At 43.7% G+C, this 27,202-nt stretch overlaps 1 protein-coding gene across 1 annotated transcript in view; it reads right to left on the bottom strand.

Moving 5' to 3' along the window:
* Positions 1–17,140: 17,140 nt before the first annotated feature.
* PLB1 (phospholipase B1) overlaps positions 17,141–27,202 on the bottom strand; it is a 126,075-nt gene continuing 116,013 nt past the window's right edge. Inside the window, exons 53-58 of the mRNA XM_032790231.1 lie at positions 27,034–27,128; positions 25,358–25,439; positions 24,024–24,128; positions 22,679–22,774; positions 18,659–18,733; positions 17,141–18,146 (exon numbers count right to left, since the gene is read on the bottom strand). Of these exons, the coding sequence (XP_032646122.1) occupies positions 17,925–18,146; positions 18,659–18,733; positions 22,679–22,774; positions 24,024–24,128; positions 25,358–25,439; positions 27,034–27,128 (675 nt within the window). The 3' untranslated portion in view covers positions 17,141–17,924. The remainder of the gene's footprint in view (positions 18,147–18,658; positions 18,734–22,678; positions 22,775–24,023; positions 24,129–25,357; positions 25,440–27,033; positions 27,129–27,202) is intronic.

The following is a 27,202-nucleotide window of genomic DNA, read 5'->3' as shown; positions in this document are numbered from 1 at the left end:
CAATGTAGGGCAGCTCTGAGGCCCCAAGATCAGGGAGGTGGAAAGGTAACATGAAGCCCCCTTTTCCTCTGTCCCTCATCCTGTGCTGAGCCAGCTTGGCTGGACCACAGGCCAAGCTCCAGGTCAAATTTAGAGCACGAGGACTGAGTCAGATTTTGACAGGGAAGTGCCAGAGTAATATAAGGGGCAGTGCCAGACCCAACAGATTACAGAAATGGCATTGCCCTGAAAACAGACCCTGGATGGAGTTAACTGAACCTTCATTTGCCAATTTTGGTTAATACTCCTGTATATATTTATTATTAATAATAATTTATGTACATGGTAACACACCTAGCAACCTCTGCCAGGAATCAGTGCTCCATTGTGCAAGACACTGTACAAACACATTAAAAAGACAATCCCTGCCCCAAACATATCACAAACTAGGTTGCAACAGAACATAACAGGTGGATGAAATGAACAACTACAGACGCATGTGGGGCGGGGTGGGAGGAGAGGCTGAGGATGAGGTAACAGTAAAATCAAGCATAACTTGAGATAAATGAGCATTAGTCACCACTCACCACTGTGAGCTGGCGAAGTCTTGTGGCCATCATGGGAGAGGTGTTTTATGGAAGGATTCGAACTCAGATTCAGCGGTTGCTAGATGGATTTTGTCACAGTTTTTCTGATGCATATAACAAGGTCTGGAAGAAAACATGGAGGTGTTTGTGGGCACTGAAGGTTGGGAACACTGGCAGAGAGAGTGAGTGGTGGTTGAAATCACGATGATTAACAGAACAACTAGGTTTGGTAGAGCTAAATTTTGAAGGGCCGTAAGTGTGACGGTACAAAGCTTGTGTTTGATAATGGTGCAGGGGTAGCCAGTGGAGGCATGAGGAGATGGGTGGTCAAAGTTACAATCCAGGACAATTATTATGGCAGTAGCATTTTGAGTAGATTAGAGGCCTAGATGAGTGGAAGTGTAGACCATAGTGACAAAGAAAGTGGGGAGATGATGGGGATTGTGGGGGGAAATCAAGAGCTTAGTATTGGCTCTATTGAGCTTAGGTTGGTGGCTGGACTTCCATAAGGAGCTGTTGGAAAAGAAGACCAAGATTTTAATTTGGACAGAGTGAGACAGGTGTGGAATAGAGAAGTAGATGTGAGAATCATTAGTTACAGCTGTGAGGAATCAAGCGCAGCCAAGCTCCATGCCATCCTCACCACCTCTCCCCACCTTTCTCTCTTTGATCTATGCTGAAGCCCTAAAACACCTTAGCCATGCTGTGACACAGACACCCTGGCAAAGGGTCACCTGTTCTTTGCAAACAGCTCTCATCTCGGACCTGACAAACTCACTACATCAAGTACATTGCTTACAGGGTATTTATCCACAAAGAATAACATGAAAGGTCTCTGTTGAAAGCCTGCAACTTATCAATGTTCATAATCATGGTGTGATGTATGTAGAGGTAGTATGTAAGGAATAATGTAATTATATTGAAGTTTATGCCTTTACGGTCTTAAGGTTAAAAGGCATCACCAGGGAGTGATATTACTCGTTGACGACTTGTTCATGCAGGAGGAAGTTGCCACCCTTCCCTGGTTAGCTGGTGAGGTAATGCCAGGTTCAGTTGTCTACCATTGCCTCATCCCAGAAGAGTCAATGACAAGCCACCAAAGACACCTGCGAACACTCCAAGCCACCTGGAGGTAAAAATGGACCATTACAACAGACAAGGGGTTGCCCAGCCTCTGATCAGAGACAAGCAAGTGTTTCCGTATAACACAGAATGCACTCTGGATCCATTCACCAAGGAGACATCGTGAATATTTGCATCCTGGTTCCTGTGAAACCAGTCAGCTCTGCAACAGACTGAACTTACGGGGGGAAAGTCTACTGAATTAGATAGGAAAGGTAACTTTTAATAAGTGTAGGCCCTAGTTCATGTTTTCTGATTTTGTTCTCCATTGTAACCATTTGTTTCCATCACTCTCTCTTGTTTCTAGGGGAATCGCTATGCTTTCTTAAATAAACCTTCTTTTGTTTCATTAAAAGTGCTATATGTTATACAGAAATGGTGGTTTATGGTAAAATTGGTAAACTTGAGCACCCTGCTCCTTTGGGAGCAGAGTATCTGGGATTTCTGTGAGTAGCCACTGTGAGGTGCTGAGTATCACAGGGGAATGCTTCAAAGGGACTTGCGGTGCACCTCTTGTTAACCTGCAAGACAAGGCTGGCTTAGCCCAGAGCAGAATGCTTGAGTGGCTGAAGGTCTGGTGGTGTTAGAGAGTTAATACCCAGCTACCACAAGCAAGATTCCCTCATGCTAGAGGCAGATGGTCATAAGGTGAATCACAGTCCTGTGTGCCCCAGGAACCATCTCACATACCCTCTCCCTTTGCTTACATCAATATGATGAGGTGGCTGACGTACCAGAGGAGAGAGCCATTTCCACCAGCTTTCTGTGAATGGAGTTACTCAGCACAGGGGAAATTCTCCCCTAATCAACCCACGTCTTTTAGGTCAGTTTGGGTTACTTAGGTCTTGTAAAGTGACCTTAGCAAATCATACAATCTGGCACTAATTCCCTAAATGTGAACTGAGCAACCCTGATGATGAAAACTGCTGTATAAAAGCAAATTCTCCTTTATATTCCAACCAGTAATTAATTATACATATCAAATATATGTAAGACTTACAAATGCATTAGCAACATATTTAATAATACTCAGCACTTACACTGGGCCTTAGATCTGATGAGTTCATCCCCACAGCACCCCTGGGAAGGAGGCAAGTACAGTAAATATTATCCCTATTTTGCAGATGCAGGAAGACACACAAGAAGCCCGTGTCAGAGCTGGGACAACAACTGAGCAAGAGTTAATATGGCTCAGTGCACAGAGCACTGGTGTGGGACTCAGGAGACCTAAGTGCTATTCCTAGCTCTGCCACTGACCTGCTGCCTGAGCTTTGGCACATCACTTCACCTCTGTGTGCTTTAGTGTCCCCATCTGTAAAATGGGGATACAACAACTAATCTTCCTTTGAGATCTAGGGCTGAAGAGTGCTATAAAAAGGCCAAGCATTATTATTCCTGCCTCCTCATTAGTCCATTAAAGGCCATTGTCTCTTGATTAGTGTGTTGGTTACCCTTCTCTTGCATAATATGGCCCAATAAAATGTCTTCATATAGGTAACTATGAATACAACAGATTTCTTAGCAACAGAATGTTACATGGGTAGCATGCAAGGTTGGTTTGTTTGCTTTCTAAATATTTGTTTAATATCTCTTTAGCCGTAATGACGTTGGTTTTGTCTGCAATGTACAAGCAGAGCAGGACATCAATATTCCATGCTTCCAAGGACAGAAGCACATAAGTTAAATGGTGCGTGTTTCAAATGATAAGTTGTGTGTTAAAAAACACTGCAGGCAGCAGCCAAAGGCTTCTTCCAGAAGAAAAACCAAGAACATGTTATTCAAAGGTTAGCTGGCAAAATAGTACAAATGTTATGCTGCAGTGAGAACAAATGCTTTAGGAATATACTATACAAATGTGTTTTACATTCCTGCAATAAATTCAAATAAAAATCATAATGGACCCAATTTGTCCTCGGTGTAATCCCATTAATTAATGCGCCCAAATACACAGCAAACCAAATAATTAAATGTGGCCCAATTTTACAGAGCTTACTCAACCTGTCCATACTCACCTGACTGATTCCCTTCACTTCAATGAGACCATTCACATGAGACCAACTCATGTGAGTAAGAGTTGCAGGATCCGGACCTGGGTGTTTGATACATGTGCAACATGTAACAAATAAAAAGAGTCTGATCTTGCCCTCGCTGATGTCATATAATTGTCAATGCAGTTATAGCTACAAATGTATTATGGAGACTTCGCTTGTTATACCAACTGTTTCTCTTAATTTTAATGACAAACCAAGGAATTTAAATCTCACTGTAACACATTTCATCACCAAATACAACACTTACTCAGCAGAGCTTCACTCAGTTACCTATATAATTATATTAAATAAATCAATATGTTTCTTATTCTACACATGTATAAAAATCACTCCTTTTCAAGCATGTTTTCAGAGTCCTATAGCATGAGACACACAATGTAGATGTCAGATTTTCCACATTTATTGCCACTTTTCATGAGATCCCCCACCCAAGGTTATTAAAAAAAAAAATCTATCTTCAAAAAAAGGAAAGAGTTATTCCTGTTACTCAACACAGCTGTTTTCACATATGCCAGGGGAAGCTGAAGGAGAAGGCAACAAGTTCTGAGGTTATAAGCAGAGACCTGTTCCCCAAACCTGTCTCCTGTATCTTAGGAAGTCCATGGGAGGAAAGTTCCTCAAGTAACCCTGCTGAACAGATTGGCAGGCTCCCTTGGCCACTAGCCCCCAGGCAGTTTGTTGATATGTGCCATGGGGGTAACAGCATTGTTGAACTGAAAGTGAGAGCATTACAGGGGGTATCGGGGCTTGATTTTGTAATGGGGCCCTGACTCAACAAAGCTCTTAAGCATGAGTAGTCTCAGTGATACTGTTCAGTGGCCTGCGTTATGCAGGAAGTCAGACTACATGATCAAAAGGATGTCTTCTGGCTTTAAACTCTATGAATCTATGACTACTCACGTGCTTAAGGTACTTTGCTTGATAAATTCAGAGTCCTCAGCTAGCTGATGTGGTTGAGTATTGTGATGGTAGTGAGCTAATGCTTGGAGATTTGTATTGTGTTGTGTGTGAATGTCACACTAACATAATTTCCTTGCTTTTCAGTGTTTGCATTATATTGAAGAAATACACCAGAACGAACTCTGGGGGACACATTCAGCTTGGAAAACTCACATTTTGGACTGGAAAAAAGGTGTATATGTATGAAAGGATTTGTTTTTATATTTGGGTCCTTTATTTTTTGCATTTGACAGCACTTGGCGTATAGTCACTCTCACTACTCCCCCTGCATCATCACACCATTAGTAATTCGCTTCATTTCTGAAAATACTATTAAAAACATCAACAAGGGGAAAGGTAAACCTATACCACCTCTTTAAAATACAGCTTTAAAAAGTATCAGAACAGGTTATTTAAAGGGTGATTGATAAGAAACTAGAATTTTTTAAAATTAGTCCATTTCAATAAGTGCAAGTTGACTGTCCCCCTTTTGAAAGTCACAGTTGGTTATACATTTTCTGCAGTGACGTGGGGGTGCAGTTTTAGAAAGTGATTGATAGGGGGCAAAATTCATCCCTGCACCAGTGCTAAGTCTTGGGCAGAGATAGAGGGGAGGCAGCTTGTTTCACCCTTGTTCTGGAACTGCTAGTGATGGGTTCAGTCCCCCAGTGTAGACTCAAGTAGCCATTAGGGCTGCCTTACATTGCAACCCTGCTGCCCCAGGGGCCATGGCAGCACCACAGAATTTCCTGAGCATAAGAAGCTCCGGCCAATCCCTCTCCCACCTCCCTGACACACTCTCCTGCCTGCCCCAGAATGGCTCATGTGCCAAGGCTTTCTCCAAGGTGGGAGGGAACAAAGTCAGCTCAGTAACACTCACAGAAGGTCTCTTGGGTATTCCCTGGGAGAATCTATGTGGGTGCTTTGCAGACCCTTTGCAAATTGAATTTGTGGTCCCTGCCCTGGAGACTTCGGTGGGGCAATTCCTGATTGTAAGAATTCTGCTGGATAGTAAGTATTTGCAGGATCAGATCCTAGGTATAGAGGCTAGATCAAAGCCCCTTTGAAAATGGTACATTAAATAGTCTATTGTGCAATTAAAATACATTTTAAGAACCATTATTTCTACAGCTCCTAAGGGTACATGAAAGAGATTTGATGTTCAAAGGGCAGGTGTTCCCTCAAACCTCTTTGTAGGGCTCAGAAGAATAATGGTGAGATGGACCCTGACCCTAATCCTTGGATGTGAATACTTCCCCACAGTTCGGAAAGGCTGGATCTGGATCCAGATTCAAGCCTTGCCACTTGTATCTGTCACTAGATGGGGAAATGTTAAATGAGCTCCAATCCCTTCAGATTGCCTTGGTATATTGTATTGAACGGGTCTGATAATGACTTCACCCATATAAATCAGGAGTAGGTTCACTAAAGTCAATGGAGTGACAATAGGAGAAAGCCAATGAAAGTGAGATCAGAATCAGGCCCAAAGTATTCAAAGCTGGTATAACCCAAACAGGGACTTAGCTACTTCTCTGAACTAGAGAGAGAGCCTGAAATCTTACATCACTTTCAAACTCTAACCTAAATGCCTCTCTGACCGTAATTGGTCACAGCTGGGATCCCTTTGTTTGGCTTCAGCTAAAAGACAGTCTACAGTATGTAACGCAAAACATATGTGAATTACGGCCCTTGCTAAACAGCCACAGACAGAGGTTTTTATTTCTGATGTGGTGGCATTTTGTGCAGCAGCAGAGTGGTTGTAGAAGTGCAGCTTCACTGGTTGCTCTTAGCCATTCGGACATGAAGTAGTCATTGCATCTATAATGTAAGCTAGCAGTGGGCTGACATTGTACAGCAACAGTCCTGAGGACCATGTCAATAATGCAAAAAGAGATTGGGAAACTCAGACCCTCTGCCCAATCTGTGAAATAGGACTTACCAATGCATCAGTGAGGGTTGTAAGGGCTTGTAAGACATTTTTGAAGATCAGAAGCACTTTATGGGCTATATTTTATTATAGCAGTGGCATTGTATAGCAGGGTATAACTATGGGACTGTACAACAGGGCATAGAAATGCTGCTGCTTATTTCCAGCACAGCTACCTTACAACAGTGGAATAAAATAACACCAGTGTCCGTGACATGCTTTTTGTGGTGGGGTCCTCTACAGAAAGACAAGTCTCAGGCAGCTGCCCTTTACAAACCAATCCAATTAGAAAAGGTCATGGAGCGATTAAGACTTTCAGGCTCTGAAGAGATGCCTAGATGGACATTGGCTTCAGTTTTGGTTTCTCCTCATCTTTTTTTAATAAAGAAGAACAGCCTATTTAAATTCTAGGATGATGGGCAGAGCCCACTAGAACATCAGCAACAAAAGGCCCATTGGAAGAGGCCTAAGGATCCAGCAGATAAATGATTGCAGGGAACAAAAATGAAAAGCAGAGACAGGAGTCAAGTATCAGAGGGGTAGCCATGTTAGTCTGGATCTGTAAAAGCAGCAAAGCGTCCTGTGGCACCCAGGGCCGGCTTTAGCAATTTCGCTACCCCAAGCACGGCAGCACACCGCGGGGGCACTCTGCCGCTCGCCAGTCCTGCGGCTCCGGTGGACCTCCCGCAGGCATGCCTGCGGATGCTCCACCGGAGCCGCGGGACCAGCGGACCCTCCACAGGCACACCTGCGGGAGGTCCACCGGAGCTGCCTGCCGCCCTCCCGACAACCGGCAGAGCGCACCCCGCAACGTGCCGCCCCAAGCACGCGCTTGGCTCACTGTGGCCTGGAGCCGGCCCTGGTGGCACCTTACGGACTAACAGATGTATTGGAGCATGAGCTTTCGTGGGTGAATACCCACTTTGTCGGATCAAAGTGGGTATTCACCCACGAAAATTCATGCTCCAATATGTCTGTTAGCTGCAGAGACAGGAGTGTAGGTCTCTGTCAAAACAAGGATCCAGAGGGGGACTTGAGCAGAGAACCCTGGACAACACCTACTGCTCTGAGCAGTAATCTAAGGAGTCAGTGGATGCTGCGCAGAGGAACTCTGCCCCAATATGTGCGTAAATGAGGGATTGGAAAAAGGTCCTAGAGTTGTGAAGAAATCCCTCCCCCGCATCTAGCTTCCTCCTCCTGAACAGACGGATGGCCACCTTGACCAGTGCCACAAGGTGGTTGATGGGGAGATCTCAGGACTTTCTGAGGCCATGGATAGGGAATGCATAGAAGAAGAAGTGCAGGGAAGAGTGAAGCCAGATGTATCCACAGAAAAGATACAGCATAGGTAATTTTCCCTTGCACTGCTCTAGCCCTGTTGTCTCTTCAGGCATCTACCCAGAAGTTCAGGGAAGTGAGAGCCAGATTGAGGAGGGGAATCTTGTCTCTTGTCTGCTAAGGCCAAGGTATGGGCAGACCAGGCAGCGAGTGGAGCAGGGGGTATGGCTGCAGACACGGTTTACAAGAATTCTGAACTTAGCCTGAATAAGACATTTCAACTGCTCACCTTCAACTTCTGGTCACTGACTTCTGTCCTTGATGATTAAAGAAATTTGGATGGAAGGGCTCACGAGAGAAACACCCCAACTGTGGATTTCAATGAGTTGAGAGCTTTGGGAAGGAGAACCAATCACAAACTGATGCCCCCCAAGATAAAAATGTTTCTGCCGCTCATGGCTCTGAGAAAAGCTTGAAGATGTGAGGCTCCAACACCAGAAGGTAAATAAGAAGAATCCCAAAGTTATTATTATTAATTATTATTATTAATTTTAAAGCTCATGATTTTGGGGGGGTCTGACTCAGAATTTTTGAATGCCTGATGTTGGCAATACGGCAGCTGATTGCTGCTGGCAGCTTTCCTGGGCTAGATTTCTTCATTTGGGAATGAGACTGAGGGGGCTGAGAAGGGAAGTCTGTGCTGGCAAGGAGTGAAGGGAAGAGGAAGGTGGTGACTGAGCTGTGCAAAACAATCTGTTCAAGGGATCGCATCGTTTTTCATTTTTGGGAGGGGATGGGGGAAGATTGGGGTGGATCCTAGCTGAGCCTTAAATCCCCCTGAGGCTTTGCCAGCTCTCTCACATCCCTAGAGTCGTTTGCAGGCATTTGTGAAGCACATTGCTCACTGAGCTATTTTTAAAAAGCCCCACAAGGCTCACAGCCACCTCCAGGCCTTGTGAGAAGAGACGTATGAGCAGTTGGACACAGAAGGCATGAGGAAGTTAAGAATGTAGCTGCCACAAATCCACTTCTAATCCTCCTTTAATTGCACTGGTGAGCAAAGCATTAATGCTGAGGCACTGCGCCTCAGCAGCCATAAAGGAAGCAGCAGCACCTGGTGATGCATAGCTGTGCAGTATGGGGAATACAGTGTAGACTGTAATTAGGAAACCACTTAACTGTGAAGCAGGCTGCCCAATAAAAGCAGCTGATGGGCCAGCTGACTACCTTTACACAGACACTAGCCTGCTAGTATTATTGATTTTTTTTTTTTCTGGGGTGCTTCTGAATGTCTGGAGTGAGGTAATCTCCCGGCATCATGGAGACTGAAAATTTGTTTTTAAATTGCACCATTGAGACCTGTCCCAGCTTGTCCAGTACCACAGCCATGAAGCTAGGAAAACAGTAGAGAAGTTTACCTGCGGGCACACCTCTGGGCAGACAGCCACGAGATGCTGGATGCATCATACATCTGCTTCCCAGGCATTCTCTGACTTCACTGGGGAAATGTAAAAACTAAAGTCATTTTGAAATGCTGTGAAGGAAAGAGTCTGGACTAAAACTAAATAGAAAACTATATAACAACAGTAACACAAGTTCTTCTACAGCAGCCTTCATCCAAGGATCTCAAACTGCTTTTCAGACATGAATGAATTAAGCCTTATCACGCCAGCCCCATGAGGTAGATAAGTGTTTTAGCCCAATTCCACAGATGGGGAAACTGAGGCAGAGAGCCATTAAATTATTTAGGAACAGAACTCAGGTCCAATGACTCTCAGTCCTCCTGGTACCTTCATGTCTCATTAAGCTTTATTAAGCCATTTAGTCCAGTGGTTCTCAAACTAGGGCTGCCGCTTATTCAGAGAAAGCCTCTGGTGGGCTGGGCCGGTTTGTTTACCTGCCGCGTCCACAGGTTTGGCCGATCGCGGCTCCCACTGGCTGCAGTTCACAGCTCCAGACCAATGGGGGCTGTGGGAAGCGGCGCGGGCCGAGGGGTATGCTGGCCGCCCTTCCTGCAGCCCTCATTGGCCTGGAGCGGCCAACTGCGGACAGTGGGAGCCACGATTGGCTGAACCTGCGGACGCGGCAGGTAAACAAACCGACCTGCCAGGGGCTTTCCCTGAACAAGCGGCAGCCCTAGTTTGAGAACCACTGATCTAGTCCATCCACCTCCTGGCCAACATAGGCGTATACTTTGCACTGTATTACTTAGTGCCTTTAGATTGTTCAGACACTAAAGTGACTGATCCAGCAGCTCACCTCTGAGGTTGGTCTCTCAGATCAGGCTGAGGATGTATTGGCAGAGCCTATGTGGTAGGTGCTTGCCCTACTGCTGCCCATGCTGTACCAGCTCTGTGTATCACAAAGAGGATTTCAATCTCCACAGCTGCCAGGCTAGCACCTCACAAAAGCACTAAAGTCACTACTTTGTTTTTTTTTAAAGCAATTAAGAAAACAAACCCTCCCTGGGTACGTTTCTGTACCGAGAATTGCTGGGGAAGGCTAGAGCAGGCGAACCATTCCTCGTGTGCTGATTAAAGTGCCACTTCATGGGAGCTGATGTCAGCCATTTCAGAGAGGCAGAGAGCTGCTCATTTGTCCTCTCCTTGTTTGTGTTCCATCTGGATGGACTCCAAGGAGGGGGTAGGGAGGAAGCTAATGCATTTCTAATAGGTTTCTAGACTCCTCTGGCTTTTTGCAGGGAAAGATTCCAGAGTGACCTAACTTTCAATTACCCAGTTCAATTAAAAAAAAAAAAAGAAACCAAAGGCCGCTTCTGCTAGCAGCCAAGCTAAAGGATAATTAGAATGCAATACTGAAGGGGAACTTGATAAGGCTCCAAAGATGATTACATGAAAGGACACTGGTGCATAACACAAGCTTAGAACTCAATAATTGATAGAGGCAGGCATAGCTCCAGTGACCCAGATCCAATGGTGCTGGAACTAGGGGTCCCGCCACACCCCCTGGCTTGCAGTAGTACTAACAAATACCAAATACATTGCTCCTATCATCAGCACCCCCACTGTAAAAATTGTTCCAGGGCCATGGGATCCCCTCCATCTCAGGCTTGCTTTCCTTTAAAGTCTGATCTAACACAATAAAAGCCTTTGATGTGTCAGGTTTCCACCAAATACACTGCAGCAGGGGGATTAGAGAAAACACAGGAGTAACTCCCTGACTGAGCCTCCACTCTCAGGTCAAAGGCTAGCCAGGGTCAGCATTATGGTAACAATTAAAGCTGCTCTCCCTTTCCCTGACCAGACCAGCAGCCAGAGTGCCTCATGTTTCCTACTTCCATAATGTGGGATTATGGGCTGAGGATAGCCCTGCTAACTAGGTCAAGTGGGGTGGCTTGTCAGAAGGTGTGAGGCCTGAGATCACACGCTCCCTGATGAGACAGGCAGCTGGGACTCAGCCTTATATGGAAAGGCATATTTATTTGTTCTGGGCTGCAGCTGAGACACACTGTGAAATATTTGGCCAGTAACATCATTTCACACACCCACATGCACACATACTATAAATGACACAGTGATTACACTGTGGGGCTTTTGTTGGGGATGGTTACATATAATTTACTTTTTGGAAACATACATGATCTGTGAAGCAGCAACAGGAACCTGGGTGAAAGTAAGGAAATCGGTTCTGTGAAAGGGCAATACCCCTACTACAGCTAATCCATGTCTTTCATACCTCAGAGCCCTGAACCTGCCTCCTCTTTCCAAAATTAGATTGACATGAATGTCAACATTTGGCACAGGTCATTGCTCAGACTAGGATCCATGCTTTGCCACTGATTGGAACAAAGGCCCTAGACAGAAATTTAGAGCATTCAGAGCTGGAACTGGTTGATTTTAATTAGTTAAGCTAACACCACTTCCATCCACAAAAAGGAGAGAGAAGTGCTCCCACCATATGCTGGGAAAGAACGAACAGAGTGGCTCAGCTAAGTGCAGCACTAAGAACCATGCAAAATGCCTCTCAAAAGTCTTTGTGCGCCGTGCAGGTGAGTGCAAGACCAATGTGGATACAAGTCATTACAACCTAGCATGAGTGAGACTTGCTAAGACAAAAGAAGTCACCCAAATATAAATCACTCAGATTAACTCTGCAGTGAGGATGCACCCAAAGCTGCACTTTACACACTGGAATGAAATTAGAGCAGCTGTTCTGAAAATGGAATTTTCATCCCAGGGGAAATGCTGATAATTCAAAGAACATTTTGCACTTCTAAACAAGAAGTTTTGTTCCAAAGATCATTTTTGAAGTGACATTTGAAATGACTTGGTTCATTTTGACTCCTCCTACTGGAAAACTGAAAAAAAAAAATACAAATTGACATTTTCCAATAGGAAATTTCAATATCAACAAAACCACATTTTTCACCAGCAACATTTTTTTCTGTAAAATTTTCATCCCTCTCTAGCCTCACAGTGAGACCTAGGAGCAGACCCTGCTAGTGCCTGATCCCCAGTTCTTTGGTCTGAACACCAGTCCACACTCCCTCCAGCACTGAGTAAGCCCCATGAGGATGCCATTTGCAGCTTTGCCTTCTGGCTGACAGGAGGCTGATGCTGGCTAAGTAACTGCTAGGGTATGAGTAACGCAAGTGGGAGCATGACAATCGGCCACTGAATTTCTCTGCTCCACTCCTCTCCACCCTGTAATAATTGTAATTAGGTTGGACCTCTTCCAAAGCATTTCTGAGTGCTGAATGCTCCCTCCCAGGGAATGTGACATCAGCACTGCCCTGATTCTCAGTCACATGCAAGCTTCCTGCTTCCTTCTCTAATGCTTCTGACTAGGGATGTTCTGTTGTATTTACATTAACCAGCTAAGAGGAAAATGCTTAAAACTGATATCTTGCCTGGTTTAGTCACGCAAGTTGTGCAGTAGTTACACAGCAGGAAGTTGGGCTGGGTGCACATGTGGAACCAGGCCTGCTGACGGCTAGTTTCTGCTCTGCCACTGATTCACTGTGTAATCTTGGGCAAGTCACTTCATCTCCTGTGCTTACATTTCATCACTGGGAAAAGGACTGTAACGATACTAACTCAGAGGGGTGTTGAGATGCATAATTACAATCATTAGCGTTTGCAAAGTGCTTTGGGATCCTCAGACAAAGGCCTTATAGAAAAGCTGAGTATGTCATTGTTGAGCATAAACAAGCAGCAGCTCCGGGAATGCAGCTTGGCTACGTGCTCTGATTAGCAGACTGTTGTATTTATGTACTTTGCAAGACAGATTATTGGCAGCTGTACAGAGAAAGCAGCTTAAACTGGGGAATAGAGCAACAGGTTGTTCAACTGGTGCAGCAAGAGCAGCAGAAACCGTTCAGCCCATGCCATAGGGAAAGTGAGGAGACACGCACTCCTTTGTGTATGTGTGTGAGAGAGAGACAGATAGCGATGGTTCATAGCTAAGGCTAAGATTCTGTCACAGACAGGTCACAGGAAATAAAGAAGAAGTCACAGAAACCCCTGACCTGCTTGTGACTTCTACTAAAAATATGCATGATAGAATGGGGAGCTGCGGGCTCTGCACATCACCCAGGGGGGACGGGATTGGAGGTGAGGGCCCCCCCACCGCCTGTGGTGGCTCCAAGCTCGGGGTTCCAAACTCTGGGGTGTCCTGGCTGCCCATGGTGGCACCGAGCTCCATGCTGCCCACAGAGGCTCCAAGCCCCAGGGCACCTGCAGCGGCTCCAAACTCCAGGCACCCTGTCTCCACACTGGCTGGTAGCTGCCTGCAGGGCAACCCTGCCTCCCTCAGAGGCTGGGAGCTCGGGTCCCTGCAGTTCCCAGTTGCCAGGGGCGGTGGGGTCCCTGCAGCTCCCAGGCACTGGGGGTTCAAGTCATGGAGGTCTCTGGAAGTCACAGATTGTGACTTCCTTGACAAAATCGTAGCCTATTCATAGCACTCATGTGTGCATGTGAAAGTGAGATGGTTCCTAGGCTTTTAAGCCTTTGGCCCAATCATGCTAATCATGTGCCTGCCACCTGGAAGGACATGGCAGTTGCTCTCCTGGGGACAGGAAGGAGGAGATAAAATCAGTTTTATATGTTTGGTAACATTTTGGGTAGGATTAAGGAGACTACATGCAGGGCCAACCTTTAGTGTTCTAGGTCTTCAAGCTATCATAGGACCCTCAAACAAGTGGGGTCTCTTATCTCCATGTGGGGCAGAGTCTGGTGGCAGTTTCTCCCTCTCCTGTAGGAGGTTGGGAGGCAAACAGAGTGCTGAATCATGAATTGCTGCAGTATTTGCCCACTATACCTCCAAGTGCACAGCCCCAAATGGACACTTGCCTTGTCTGCATCAGAGGTTGGCCATGGCCATGTAATCCATCTAGGTGTGTCCATATCGAATTCAGCGGCTCAGTGTGTGAGCACTTCTTCCTCTAGTGGCTGGCTCCAGCAAAGAGAAAGCCAGCTCATTATTCACACCTAATAGTTATTCTTTTTGCTCAAGTGTTGGGGGCTTTTGATGGGTTTGATCTTTGCTGATGGCAGATAACCGTCTTGCTCATTCCCGATTTTTCCCTCTCACCATGTTTTAGGGATTTCATCGCTCCTCTTTTTTGATTCAGGGGGAACTAAAATTTTGCTGATTTAAAATTGCCCTGAAGTTTCAGGTAGATAATTGTTTTTTTTCTTTGCTTCTTATCCTGCACTGTGGTGTCTTTTTTCTGTCAGATGTTAAATGCTGCAGGTAGCTGCATTTCAATGATGGATAATCATTTCAGCAGTCCCTATATATAGTTTGTGCATCAGTGTATTGTTAACATTTATAAAGTGCTGTGAGATCCTCAAATAAAAAGCACTAGAGAAACAAGAAAGCTGTATCTGTCTGGGGCACAGTGGAAACAGAACCCACATCCCTTGACTGACCATAGTGCCTTACAAGTATTGGGTAAATTGCATCCCATCAGCCTTACTAGGCCAAGGTGGAGCTAGGGATGTCTTCTTGTAGGGGATGGGTATTATTCCTTGGCTGTTTAGGGACAGACATGTCTGATGTCTTTTGCAGCCTCCAACCACTATGGGGTGAGATTGTTACCAACTAATAAACACATGAGCAGATCACATGTTCTATCCAATAAAGGGCAGTGGTGAACTTTACACACGTACTGGAATATTATTATAACTGTTGTTAGGGCCCTTGATTAAAAGGCTATTCATATACGGTTCAAAGAATCAACAAGTGGCTGACCTTCATAGAGAGCCTTTAACTTTACAAATCTACTCCTGAAATCTACATAAGTACCCAAGACCTGAAGCTAGTTATTATTGTACCATGAGTGACAGAATCATGTAGATTATAGAAATGGAATAGATGTATTAGGGTACCTATTCTATCCCCTAGCCAGTGCAGCATTGTTTCCTTTTCCTTTTAAGAATGTACTCTTGTGCTTTGTTCAGTCCAGTTATAAAATCACCCAAGTCATGGAACTCCTTGCCAGAGGGTGTTGTGAAGGCCAAGACTATAACAGGATTCAAAAAAGAACTAGATAACTTCATGAAGATATGTCCATCAATGGCAGGGATGGTGTCCCTAACCTCTGTTTGCACCAGAAGCTGGGAATAGGTGATAGAGAATGGATCACTTGATGATTACCTGTTCTGTTCATTCCTTCTTGGGCACCTGGCATTGGCCACTGTCAGAATGGACCTTTGGTCTGACCCAGTATGGCCGTTCCTATGTTCTTATGGGCTTTTCACCTCTTCTTTTGGGAAATAGTCCCTCTGACTGCCCTTAGGAAATGGAGAAGTTTTTGCTCAGTCCCAAATAAATGTGTTAATCTCTAAGGTGCCACAAGGACTCCTCGTTTTTTTTGCTGATATAGACTAACACGGCTACCAGTCTGAAACCTGTCTTCTAAAGAGGTTAAGGTTAATAATCTCTCCCTCATCCCCCTCCCACTCCACACTGCATCCCCAAGCATTTGCTGTGTACCTTCCTTTCAAGTGCAGGGCTGCCACATTCCAGCCTCATCTTCTGCAGCCCTTTGAAGCTTCTCTCAGTTCCCTGGATCATCTAAATTCATAATTGCGACAGGAGTGTTTTTTAATGTGGAATGGTGCTTGTACCTTTATCACCTTGTCCCAAGAACTCACTATTTCCCTTAGGTAACCTACAAATCACCCTCTGGAAAGGGTTTCATCCAGGCTCAGCTCCTGCTAAAACCTAAAACTCACTATGGCTTCCATAAGCATAGGCAGGAACAGGCTCAACACAGGAATGGCTGAAAATGAGCAACTGCTGAAAATGTGCTATCCTACAAAGGCTTTTAAATCCTGGTTACATAGCTGTGAAAATCTATGTATCATCCACGTCTGAATGATATGATTCCCAAGCCCTCCGTCTCCAGAAGAGTCCTGTTTCACTTCAGGCCTCTGGCCAGGCTTTTCCCCAAAAGTTGCACAAAACCCTCTCAGATTTCCCAGTCTACAACAATGTGCTTCTCACAACCTTTTATCCATTTCACATAAGCCATTTATCAGCCATTAGAAGGTGGTAACTTTCAGTCACTATCTACATGGATCCAGCAATCTGGAAGTCAGAGAGCCACATCCACTGCCAATTCCCAGTGCCAACCAACACCCTTATAAATTCAGCTATTTTAAATCTTCTCCCTTCCTTTGTGTTTTGCCCAAATTAAATGACCACCTACTTTGGACTCTGGGCCAAATTTATCCCTAGTGTTACTCCACTGAACCATTTGATCATATATAGCAACCACTTCTATTCTATGTCTCCAATGCATTGATGCTTTGTGCTTTGAAGCTGCATAAATGATTGTCAAAGAAGATGAAATTCCTAGCAAGCAGACTCACAAACACACAAATCTTATTCACAATAATGAGCTTTGAGAGCAAACTAAAAGAAGGGGTTAGTGGAGCTGCGATTCTGGAAATTTGATTATCCCAGAGCGTTTCATGTCCTATCTACATCCCTGCAAAGATCGCAGAAATGAGATGGGAAAATCAGGGCATCTGTGTGTGTTTGGAAAAGTAGCTTTTGGGTGAATGATGAACAGACTGAGTGTCCAAGGCTGCACAGCTTTTGCGCTGGGAACCATTCCCGTTACACTTCATCTCCAGCATTCATGATTCCTAGAATGGGAACAATACACAGCTGGCAAAAACACAGCAAATTAAAGTGCTCTTTGGCTTCAATAAAATTAGAATTTCTTAATAAAAATGGATAATACAGGAAATTACAGGGATGTCAGAAAACAAGGTCCCGGACAGTCTGTCTGAGTCATCTCCCTTATGTCAGAAAAGTACAAGACAATGAAACAGGTGATCTCTGAAATCTCCACCCAAGATCCCGTCCATGTTTCTGATCTGAATCTCTGGACAATTTCAATAAAGAACAGACTGCAAAGATTCCGTGTTGGGGTTTATGGATGCTGAAACAGGCCCTTTGAGAAAGGTTTAGTCAGTTCTAGTTAGACCTTTAGCCAGGTTGAAATTATTGATAAAGCTTCTTTTTTTCTTAACACTGAGTCTTATTGCATTAACACAGGGTTCTCACTTGACTCCAACAAAAGATGGTGCTGCTTTTCTTTTTGAATTTATTACCCTATTGAGGGGAATGGTTAACAGTCCGTAACAATGAGGCCCAACCATTGTATTCAACCCAGTGTCCCTCACAAAACAGGTTGGGGGCATGCACTTCACTTCAGCATACATGATTAGTTTTCTCACTCCACTGGCATCTCGAGCAATTTCAATCATACAGAGAATTAGTGCATCTCGAAGGAGGAAGACTTTATGCATTAAGAAATGTTTGTTTCCTTCCTACACATGGCCAATGTGCAGCAGACACTGCTAGGTAAAGCAAACATTGTACTGTCCTCTGTCATCATGGTGAATGGGTGGAGAATCATTGGCCAATACCCGTGCCACCATTTTTAAAGGGGCAAGTTTGATTAGTTTAAAAAAGTTAGCTATCAAAAGCTGCTTTTCCCCTGCTCCCCCCATCACCCCAGTCCCAGTGGAGGCAGATGTAAATTCTCCATATGCATCTGGTTTACAGAGCTGTTAAATTCACTTCTGTTGCTTTGTCTCTCTCATGTTGGTGTTTCTTGAGTCTTCTTGACATCAAAACCCCAATGAGTACAGAACCCACCAGGACTCCAGCTATTGCTGCCAAAATCACAGCCCAGTAAGGTACCGATGGGTCACCTGCCCCCACTGCTGGAGTTGTATTTTGCAATCCACTGTTTCTGGATGTGAAAAGAAATGGATTCTCCTACAGAGGAAGGAGAGAAGATTTTACTGACCACAAAACACTTCTGAGCAGCATTCAGTCTATATGTCACCCATCGCCTATCGAGACGGGACAGTCCTTATTTCTTTAGCAATAAATATCGATCATTTCTCCATGCTGTCTCTTGTGAAAGCTGCCCTACCCCAACAGATTTATAACCTCCTCCCCACCACAAGTGCTCCTTTTTATACATTTCAGATCACTACAGCTTTGGCATTGCTTCTGAACCCATTTATTGTAGATAACCAAATGCAAAAACTAAAACTGGTTGAAATGAGAGGTTCTCATTGGGGCAGTGATGCATTTTTTCACTAAATCCTAATGAGCAAACCTTCCTGAAAACCTGTTTTTGTCACAAAACCAGAGATTTTTTGTGTGCCATTTAAAACCCACAAAAGAATGCAATCTTTAATATGCTTGAATTATATTGCTGGCAAGAAGGAAAGGGAAAACAAAAGGGGCCCCATGGGTGAGGATATAATGTGTTTACTTACTGGGGTTGGACACTTGAGTTTGAATCTGTCATGGGTGAAGTTATTGTAGCTCTGCTTTTGACCAACTGGCTCCAGCTGAGGGAGAGAAGAGGGACAGCAGACCTGAATGTGATGTTTTCCTTCAAAACTCTTCTGATTTGGGTGGGTGACACTGTTCTATCAAATCACACACTCCTTTGCACCTGCAAGGGGTTCTGGAATATGATGAGTCACAAGACAGTTTTTCTGCCATTTTTCAAGTCCGTGACCAAAAGAATTAACTGCTGTCCTATCGGTGGCAGATGTTATTTACCTCATTTAATGCACTACTGGAAGGTGCTCAGATACCAAGGGGATAGTAGTGGTATAGAATGGAGTAGATCAATCTCTGCAGTCCTTACGCAGACAAGGAATTCACTGGGAATTTTGTCTAAGTAAGGACTGCAGGCTTTGGACCATGAAGAGAGGCAGAACGTTCTCCTGCAGCAGTTTTTGGAGAGAATAAAAATCAGTGAAGGGAGAGTGTGCCACCCCCTTAAACAATCTAGTACTGCATCTACCAAGCTCAAGTGCCAATTGCATGATAGAGAGGCATAATATCATTATAGCACCAGAGATGAGACCAGGAAAGGGACTCCAATAACAAGATTCACATATGTTAATACTGAGAGTGCTTCCTGGCTCTATGGTCTTGTAAAAAAGTAAAAGTAGAAACTGAAGCAATACGAGAGGTGAGCCAAGGAACATGTGAGGTGCAGGAGATGATGCCTCATGTGTTAATAATAACAGCGGAGGAGAAAGCTACATGGAAAAAAACCCTGCAGAGATGATGTGAAGTGAACCAATGAATTCAAAGACTTGCTGACTGTCATGGAATTCTGCTGCTGGGTAAAGGCCAGCATCACACAAGAGTCTAAACCCGCTGGCTTGCCTACTGGTGCATGCTCTAGAGTGAGCATAGGTTATTTTTGCTGTGCCTTAGGGGAGGGCAGCAAGTATCCTGAGGGGAGTTCCCTGCAACCTACATGATGTGTGTTCTGTCTGTGGTCCCCGGATATCTGTACACTTGGTACTTCTTGTTCCAGGGTGTGAAGGAATCTGGTATAGAGTCAGGAACAAAGGCTGATAACATGCGGAGATTTGTAGCAAGCAGATCTATATCCCACTTGAAACTTAGTGTGAAATGGGAGCTCCAGCCTGCTAACTTGGGGCCTGATTGCACCCCCAAGGCCCAGCCTATGTTACCGGTGTGCTCTAGGTGGAAGAGGCACAATTTCCATGGAGTTCCTCAGCATGCAGGGAGAGTGCACATGCTGAATTAAACTTCTGGATAGTAGCCTGCTCTCCGCCATTCCACTGGCCATCTCAGTGTGCTGGTGGAGGTAAGGTGAGCTAGGTTGTAGACCTGATAGATCAATGATTGGCAATGGCATACTAAATCCTACATTAGTGAGGCACAGTCAAATCAGTACTGTTAGGAGTGAAAAGTTAGCTATTGTCTCACCCCTTACATATAGTTTATTAACTATGCTATGTTTTGCAAACAGAAAAAAAGGACAGATAATAAAGTGGTAGATTGGGGAAAATGTCAGGATGATGCATTTGTTTTTGCTTGTTTTAGCCCTTCTTTAGCTGGAGAAAGACACCAGTGTCAGGAAGCAGAATGATTTCCCTGTGGGATTTGATCTAGTGCCTGGCCACAGCCAGCAACTGCAGCCACTTGGACAAAAAACGATGTTGTGTCTTCCAAAAACCGTTCCAAGGCCATCATAATATTTGATGATTAGACCAATCTTGTTGTACACTGTGGGATAGCAGCTACATTTGGGACCAATTGCTTGCTTTATTATATATTGCCTGAACCTGTTTGTGCAAGATTTGTCACATGGTGATAAAATCAATTAGAACACACTAGCTATGGCGCAATATTATCTAGTAAACTATAACCATCAAATTTTAATAGTACACAGAGCTGGAAAGAGTAAGTTATTGAACTATGTGGATTAAAGTCCAGCGGGCATGCAATGTAAGAAAAGGAGTTAATGTGTAAGGAGTAATAGATTACAATTAGATCTGTCTGTCTGCTTCTTATATAGCCCTCATCCCCTATAGGACTTTTCCATAAGGGTTATTACCCTTGTCCTCCTTCCTTCTTGACCTTCTATCAGCTGTCAGCCAGCCCTTCTGTTACTCTCTATGAGTAAGAGGCAGGTGCAAGACAGAGGCAACAGCTGCTTATTGGTGTTTCAACATCAATACCATGTTTTCCATTTCTAAAGTAGTTCCAGAGTTTGCTTTCCTTAGCAAAATGGAAACACCAAAGAGAGCATAGTCTGTTTGTGTTCTCATAAACTAGTACTCAACTATTTTTAAATCCAACCCAGACAGACATTTTCCCCCTCCCCCCAAGTCTTCGGTTGATCGGTTTAGTTTATTTTTTCTTTATCCCATAATCCTCTGGGTCTGGAGACTACAGAGGTTGAGTTTTATTTACGCAGGCCAATTATATAACAAACACGTTCACAGTAACTAAGAGCCTGATTTATAAACCAAAATGCAGCCACCACCTACTATTCACACAGGATTTGTCCATATGATTAATAATACCAGCTCCCCAGCTGATGTAAACCAGTATAGCTCCATTGACTTCAATGGAGGCCATATAAGTACATAAGATAGATAGTTTTTGAATGGTTCAAAAGGGGCCTTAACCACAGATTTGTAAAACAAATTTCCAAATGAAAGGCTACATTCTGCCCTTACTGATGCACCCAAAGTATCTGTGTATCCATTGAAGAGTACCAGCGTCACCAAAGCTATTTCCACTAACTACTTTTCTTTCGTTGGCAGTGGACAAGCCAAGGTTGAATTGAACTCACCTGTCAGCCCTAGGACTGACCTCTCCATAACAGATTTGAAGTACTTTATTTAATCAGGAGAGAGAATAAAAATAAAAATCTACAATCCCCTCCAAAATGGTTACAAATATCTCAAAGCTGTATAAAGTCTTATAGTCTGGGGATGGGCACTGGGAGATAGTCCTATGATTATGGCTCCTACATCTTCCTGCAAAGGAGGAGCAGTCCCCTGTACGTTTCCCCTGCAACCACAGAGACCGGGACTGTATTTAGCCCTTGCACAGAGCAGGAAAGTCAGAACACAAGGGATGGGGAGGGCTTCTTGTGCCTACCCTATCCCTGCATACACGCACGTGGGGCTAGAGACAATCTGGCCATTTATGCGTATTGAGGAGAACTCCTCTCATTTGGCCAGCAGTGTGCTGAGCTCTTTCAGAGTACAAGACAGGGCTGCTGAGCAAAGCAGAACAGAAAAAACCAAACACTCTTACAAGAATCACACACAGCCTCTCCATACACAGACATGCACTGGAGTGCCGGGACGAGGGGTTGCAAGAATAACCACTAATGTTAAATAACAAAAGGTTGGATCTTCAGCTGGCATAAATCAACAAAGCTCTGTTGATATCAGGGGAACTGATTCACAGTAGCTGAGGATCTAGCCCCCAGATCAGTTTTTTAAAGGAATAAGACCTTGTTTGTTCCCTGTGGAAGGTTTTCTTCCAAACTGTGTAATAACAGCCTTGATAGAATGAGAAACCCTGGTGGTGCAGAGTAAAGGGCAATCATGTCTAGGAATGAATAAGGGGCAGTGAGAACTTATGAATGCCCCTAAAGAGGGGTTTTCCATGTTGCAGCAAACATCCAGACTCAATGTATTATTTCTGATTCTAGAGGAGCCTGCACAGTTACGTATTATATAACCCAAGTCTAACTTCATTTTACTGAAAGGGAATGGCCTAGATTCATCCCCGATTTATCCCAGCTTCTGCTGGCATACACCAGGTGCAGGACCCCAGCAGGCACAAAGTCTTCTCAGGGGGATGTTGTGGTGGCACATAATGTCCACAGCTTTCTTTCCATCCCAGTGCCCATGGGGAACAGTATCTGAGCATCGTCTCACATGCACCTTCTGGGCTCCTCTGTAAATATATATATATGGATCCGTTCTATGACCTCTTACCATATTATTCCAGAGCGCTATGGCCATCTCAGCGTGGCCTCTCTCAGTGAAATGAAAGCAATCCATGGAAAAGAAACTCAGGTCTGGCTTCCCATTCTACAATTCAAAAAAATGCAATAATTCACCCAGTGTCAAAGGATCTTTTCCACTTTGTAAATGAGACTGCTATTTCAGCCTTATTGGGCTCCTTTCCTCCTGCAGTTGGGGACAAACACACATCTTGATTCCATCTCTAAGGGCCCATAGTCCACATGATTAGTCCATAGAAAGCAGCATCTACAATTTCAACCAGTCAAGAGGCAGTGCTTGTTTGCATAACATCCATATATTTTAAAGCTAGGAGGGCTCAACATGATAACTGACCCCAGTGGTTCCTCAGACTTTGAGACCCAGCATATCACACCTAAAAGCCAAAAATACTTGGCAAACCAACTTAGTCATTCTAATCAGTGTGCAGACGATGCATTCTTATTCTGATGCTATAATCCAACCTGAGTAGCACCTCATCGCAGCCCATGGATTGTATCTCAAGAAACAAAGATCTAGTCTGACCTCCTGCATAACACAGCCCACGGAATTTTATCCAGTAATTTCTGCATCAAACCCAAGAGCTTGTGGTTGAACTATCTAACTATCGAGGATCTCATAGGGGCACCAGTCACTGCAGTATCAACCCAAATCTTCATTCAGGTTCAAAAGATTGTGATTATTTATTGTTGTTTGCTGAATTCTTGAAGCTCGACTTCAGTTTCTTAAACCTTTCAGGCAAATTTGGGGCTGCTTTTCAAATGAAAACCCAAGACTATAGGTCGACAGAGTTGAAGCACAAAGGTTTTGTAGGGCAAGCTTGCCCGACTACTACCAACATGGTAGCTAGTCTTTGGTCTCCAGATGTCAATATTGCACCTTTCAGTAGAACCTAAGTTTACTTCTTAAAATGTGCTGGAGTTCTGTGGAGATAAGGCAAAAGGATAGATATTATGCAAAACTGGTTGGTTTGGGCTGAATTTCACATTGAGTTTTTGCATTCCTAACTACCACTGCATGCAAGATGCAAGGGTTAAAGAATGGGAGGAAAGCTGGTCTATGGCTTTTTTGAGAGGTTTCAATCAGCGCATTCCCAGCTCACATATTTCCTGAAGTCACTTGATATCTCCAGCAGATTCACAAGCAATACACTCTTTCTTACTTTCATTGTTTCATTATTATTTTTTTGCAGTGTCCATAATATGCTAGAGTCTGTGCAAACATAAAAGAAGACATGGTCCCTGCCCCACAGATGTTACAGTGCAAAATAAATCTTGATGTTGGCCTCAAAAATGGTAGGTAATAAAACAGGACTCACGTTGTCTAGTGGGATGATGGTATTTCGGAAAAATGGCTGCACCACAACAGTAAAATCCTCACGCTGTGCATAGCGACCTGTGTTAGCCATCAGCATGCTTTTGATCTGTATGGGATTGCACGATGCAAAACAAAAAAGTCATTACAAGATTTATCTCCTCCATCAAACAAGGGTTATAAAATATGAGTCTTTCACCTCTCTAGATCATTAGTATAAATCCAGCCTACATAGCACAGAAGGGTACAGAAAATGGCAAAGAAAACTATTGAACATGTGGAGAGACTGCCATAGAAGGAGAATGTGACTAGATTAAATGCACATACATAAATTATTTGAAAGTGGATAAAAAGAAATTTCATATATATTAATAAACATAATGCATAAATTAACTTGTGCAACTTAGTGCTATATGACATCAGTCAGGTCTAAAGCTTAGGATTCGAAAAAAGGATTAGGGCCAAAATTTTCAGAAGTGACTAGTAAATCTGAACGCCTCAGCTGACACATCTTTGAGAGACCTGGTTCTCAGAGGGTTGATACTCAGTATCTTTTTTTAAAATCAGGTCCCATAAAGGTGTCAGTTTTGGTACTCAAAAATGGGGCACTCAAACTTAGTAGTCACTTATGAAAATTTTGGCCATAGATGCTTATATAGAAAGCGAGAATATCTGTTATTATGTTAGATAGGCCATTAGTTTATGGTTGTAAACCCTGATGCTTCCAGTCACATATCAATTGTACCTTTCCCCACTCCTGAGGTTAGGGAGAATTTTCCCATATCGGTGAGTTATTTAATAGTTGTGCAGTACAGGGAGGGATTCATTCACCTTCCTCAGAAGCATCTGATACTGCCCACTCTTGGAGACATGACACTGAACTAGTTGGGAGCCTGGGTCTGATTTGATATGGTAATTCCTATTTTCATAATAATGACTGACAATTCTTCTCATCTAATAGCTATTGGCCTGTGTGAAATCTGATTAGATCTTAGTTAAGTTAATACTGGACAAATGAACATAACCCAAAATAAACACCACTACATTGGCAATAGTTAGCCTTTGTTTGGCAGGCCAAGCAAAAGAGCCAAAGTCTAAATAGGCCATGGTCTTTCCCCACTGAAATGGTAGGGAAGCATGAGGAAACTTGCATCACCACTGCCCAGACAGTAGCTGGGTCTTCAGTCTACACATACATCAAAATGGGGTCTTTCACCTTCACCAACTACATCTTAAAATATGCTACAGTTCTATGTGGAAGATGAGACACATGACAAAAGTGGGTGAGCGGGGGCGGGGGAGAGATGAACAATTAAGGAAATATAATCCAGGTGTTACCTGAAAATCTTTGTTAATTATTTTCGTTTCTTGTAGTTCAGGAGAGCTTTCCTGTGGGGTTAAGAAACATGGGCAAACAATCCTTGAAAGAAAACAAAAATACCAAAATCAACACCCACCCTAGACAGTCTGTGTATTCATTAATAACATAGTGTAGTTCCAAGAAGCTCTAGATGGCTTAAGTTATTAAATGCAGAAATTAAATCACTAGACTAGTTTCAAGGTGGATAGAAGAGCTTTGGGGAGGGAAACCCTCCCCTCCCAATAAATCACCTGTTTTTCAGAGGCACTGAACCCCAACAATTTCCACTTACAGTCAACAGGAGTTGCAGGTGCTCAACTCTTTTGAAAATCAGATCCAAACTGTTTAACATGACATAGCAGTAGCAGCTCACGTGTGTTAGACTTTAAAAATCTACAAATATGTTTTAATGCAGGATTTCATAGATTCATAGAGTTTAAGGTTAGAAGGGACCATTAGATCATCTAATTGGCCCTCCTGTATATCACAGGCCAGTAAATTTCACCAAGTTATCTGTTTAACCAAAACACATCTTCCAGAAAAGCATCCAGTCTTGATGTGATGTCAAGTGATGGAGACTGTACCACTTACTTTGGGGGTTTTTCCCCTGTAGTTAATCACCTTCATTATTAATTTGTGTCTAATTCCTAATTTGAATCTGTCTGGCTTCAGCTGCCAGCCATTGGTCCTTGTTATCCCTTTCTCCAGAAGATTAAAGAGCATCTCAGTACCAGGTATTATCTCCCCGTGAAGCTACTCATACTTTGATATGTGTATCAAACTTATATCAAGTCACCTCTCAATCTTTTTGGATAAGCTTTTGATAAGCTCTTTTTGATTTGAAAGCCAGTTCCTTATTTACGTGCCTGCAAAGAATGAAGTTCAGGGTTTTGCACTACAATTGTTGGTCCTACCAGCAGGGTAAGGAATGAAGCTGAGTATGGATTCAGGCATTGGGGATTCCACTGATTGTTGTAGGACCCTGATCTGGAATCGGGGCTGGTGCAAAAGAGCTTTGAAATTCAGCATTATGAAAATTATTCTGTTTGTGGCATGATGGCCAACCTCAGTGAGTACTGGGGAGAGAGGTGGTAATGTTTGACTGATGTTCACTAGAGTGCAGAAGCTTTTTAGCAGTGAGGTAGGTTTCTCGAGACTTAGACTTACATTAGCCTTTAGGGTTCTCAAGTTGACTAGTTCAGTGAGCTTGAGTCAACAAGATAAAGTATTTGTGCTTTGCTGGACTGAGGATCTAGTTTCTGTCAAAATAAAATTGTATATAGGGATGGATCAGAGCCAGAACTCCAGTTTCAAATGTTCCTGGATGTTGATGATGTTCAGATCCAGTTTCATCCGCTGTGGCTTCAGCCCAAAGCTAACTTTATGGTGAAATAAACAGGAATTCAGTAACTGCAATGCTGCCTTCATTTAATTGCTTGCCACTTTTGTTGAAGTCAATGGGAGAGGGAAGAACTGGACTCAATAGCATCATTATGATATGTAGTATCTGTAGCATCACCATTCCCAGGTTCAATAACATCCAACAAGGTAGAGGCTTTTAAGCCCTGTATGGTTGCCTTACTAATACCAGTGATATTGATTATGCCTAAAAAATAGCATCCAGTAGAAACTGATATTTGATTTGCACACTTACGTCCCTGGAATGACACAGCCTGAAGTTTCCCTTTCTATCTGACGCAGTCCAGCGATCTCCATGATCTCCACCAGGTTGACAAAGGCTCGAGGGAGCTGCAGGGTTCAAAGAAATTAGGCATGTTAATGCACAGAGCACAATACAGTTACATAACAAGACTGGTAGGAAA

Source organism: Chelonoidis abingdonii, chromosome 3 (assembly GCF_003597395.2).
Source record: "Chelonoidis abingdonii isolate Lonesome George chromosome 3, CheloAbing_2.0, whole genome shotgun sequence".
Classification (NCBI taxonomy): Eukaryota; Metazoa; Chordata; order Testudines; family Testudinidae; genus Chelonoidis; species Chelonoidis abingdonii.
The sequence above is the reverse complement of the archived record's forward strand: the minus strand, read 5'-3'. Positions and strand labels throughout refer to the sequence as shown.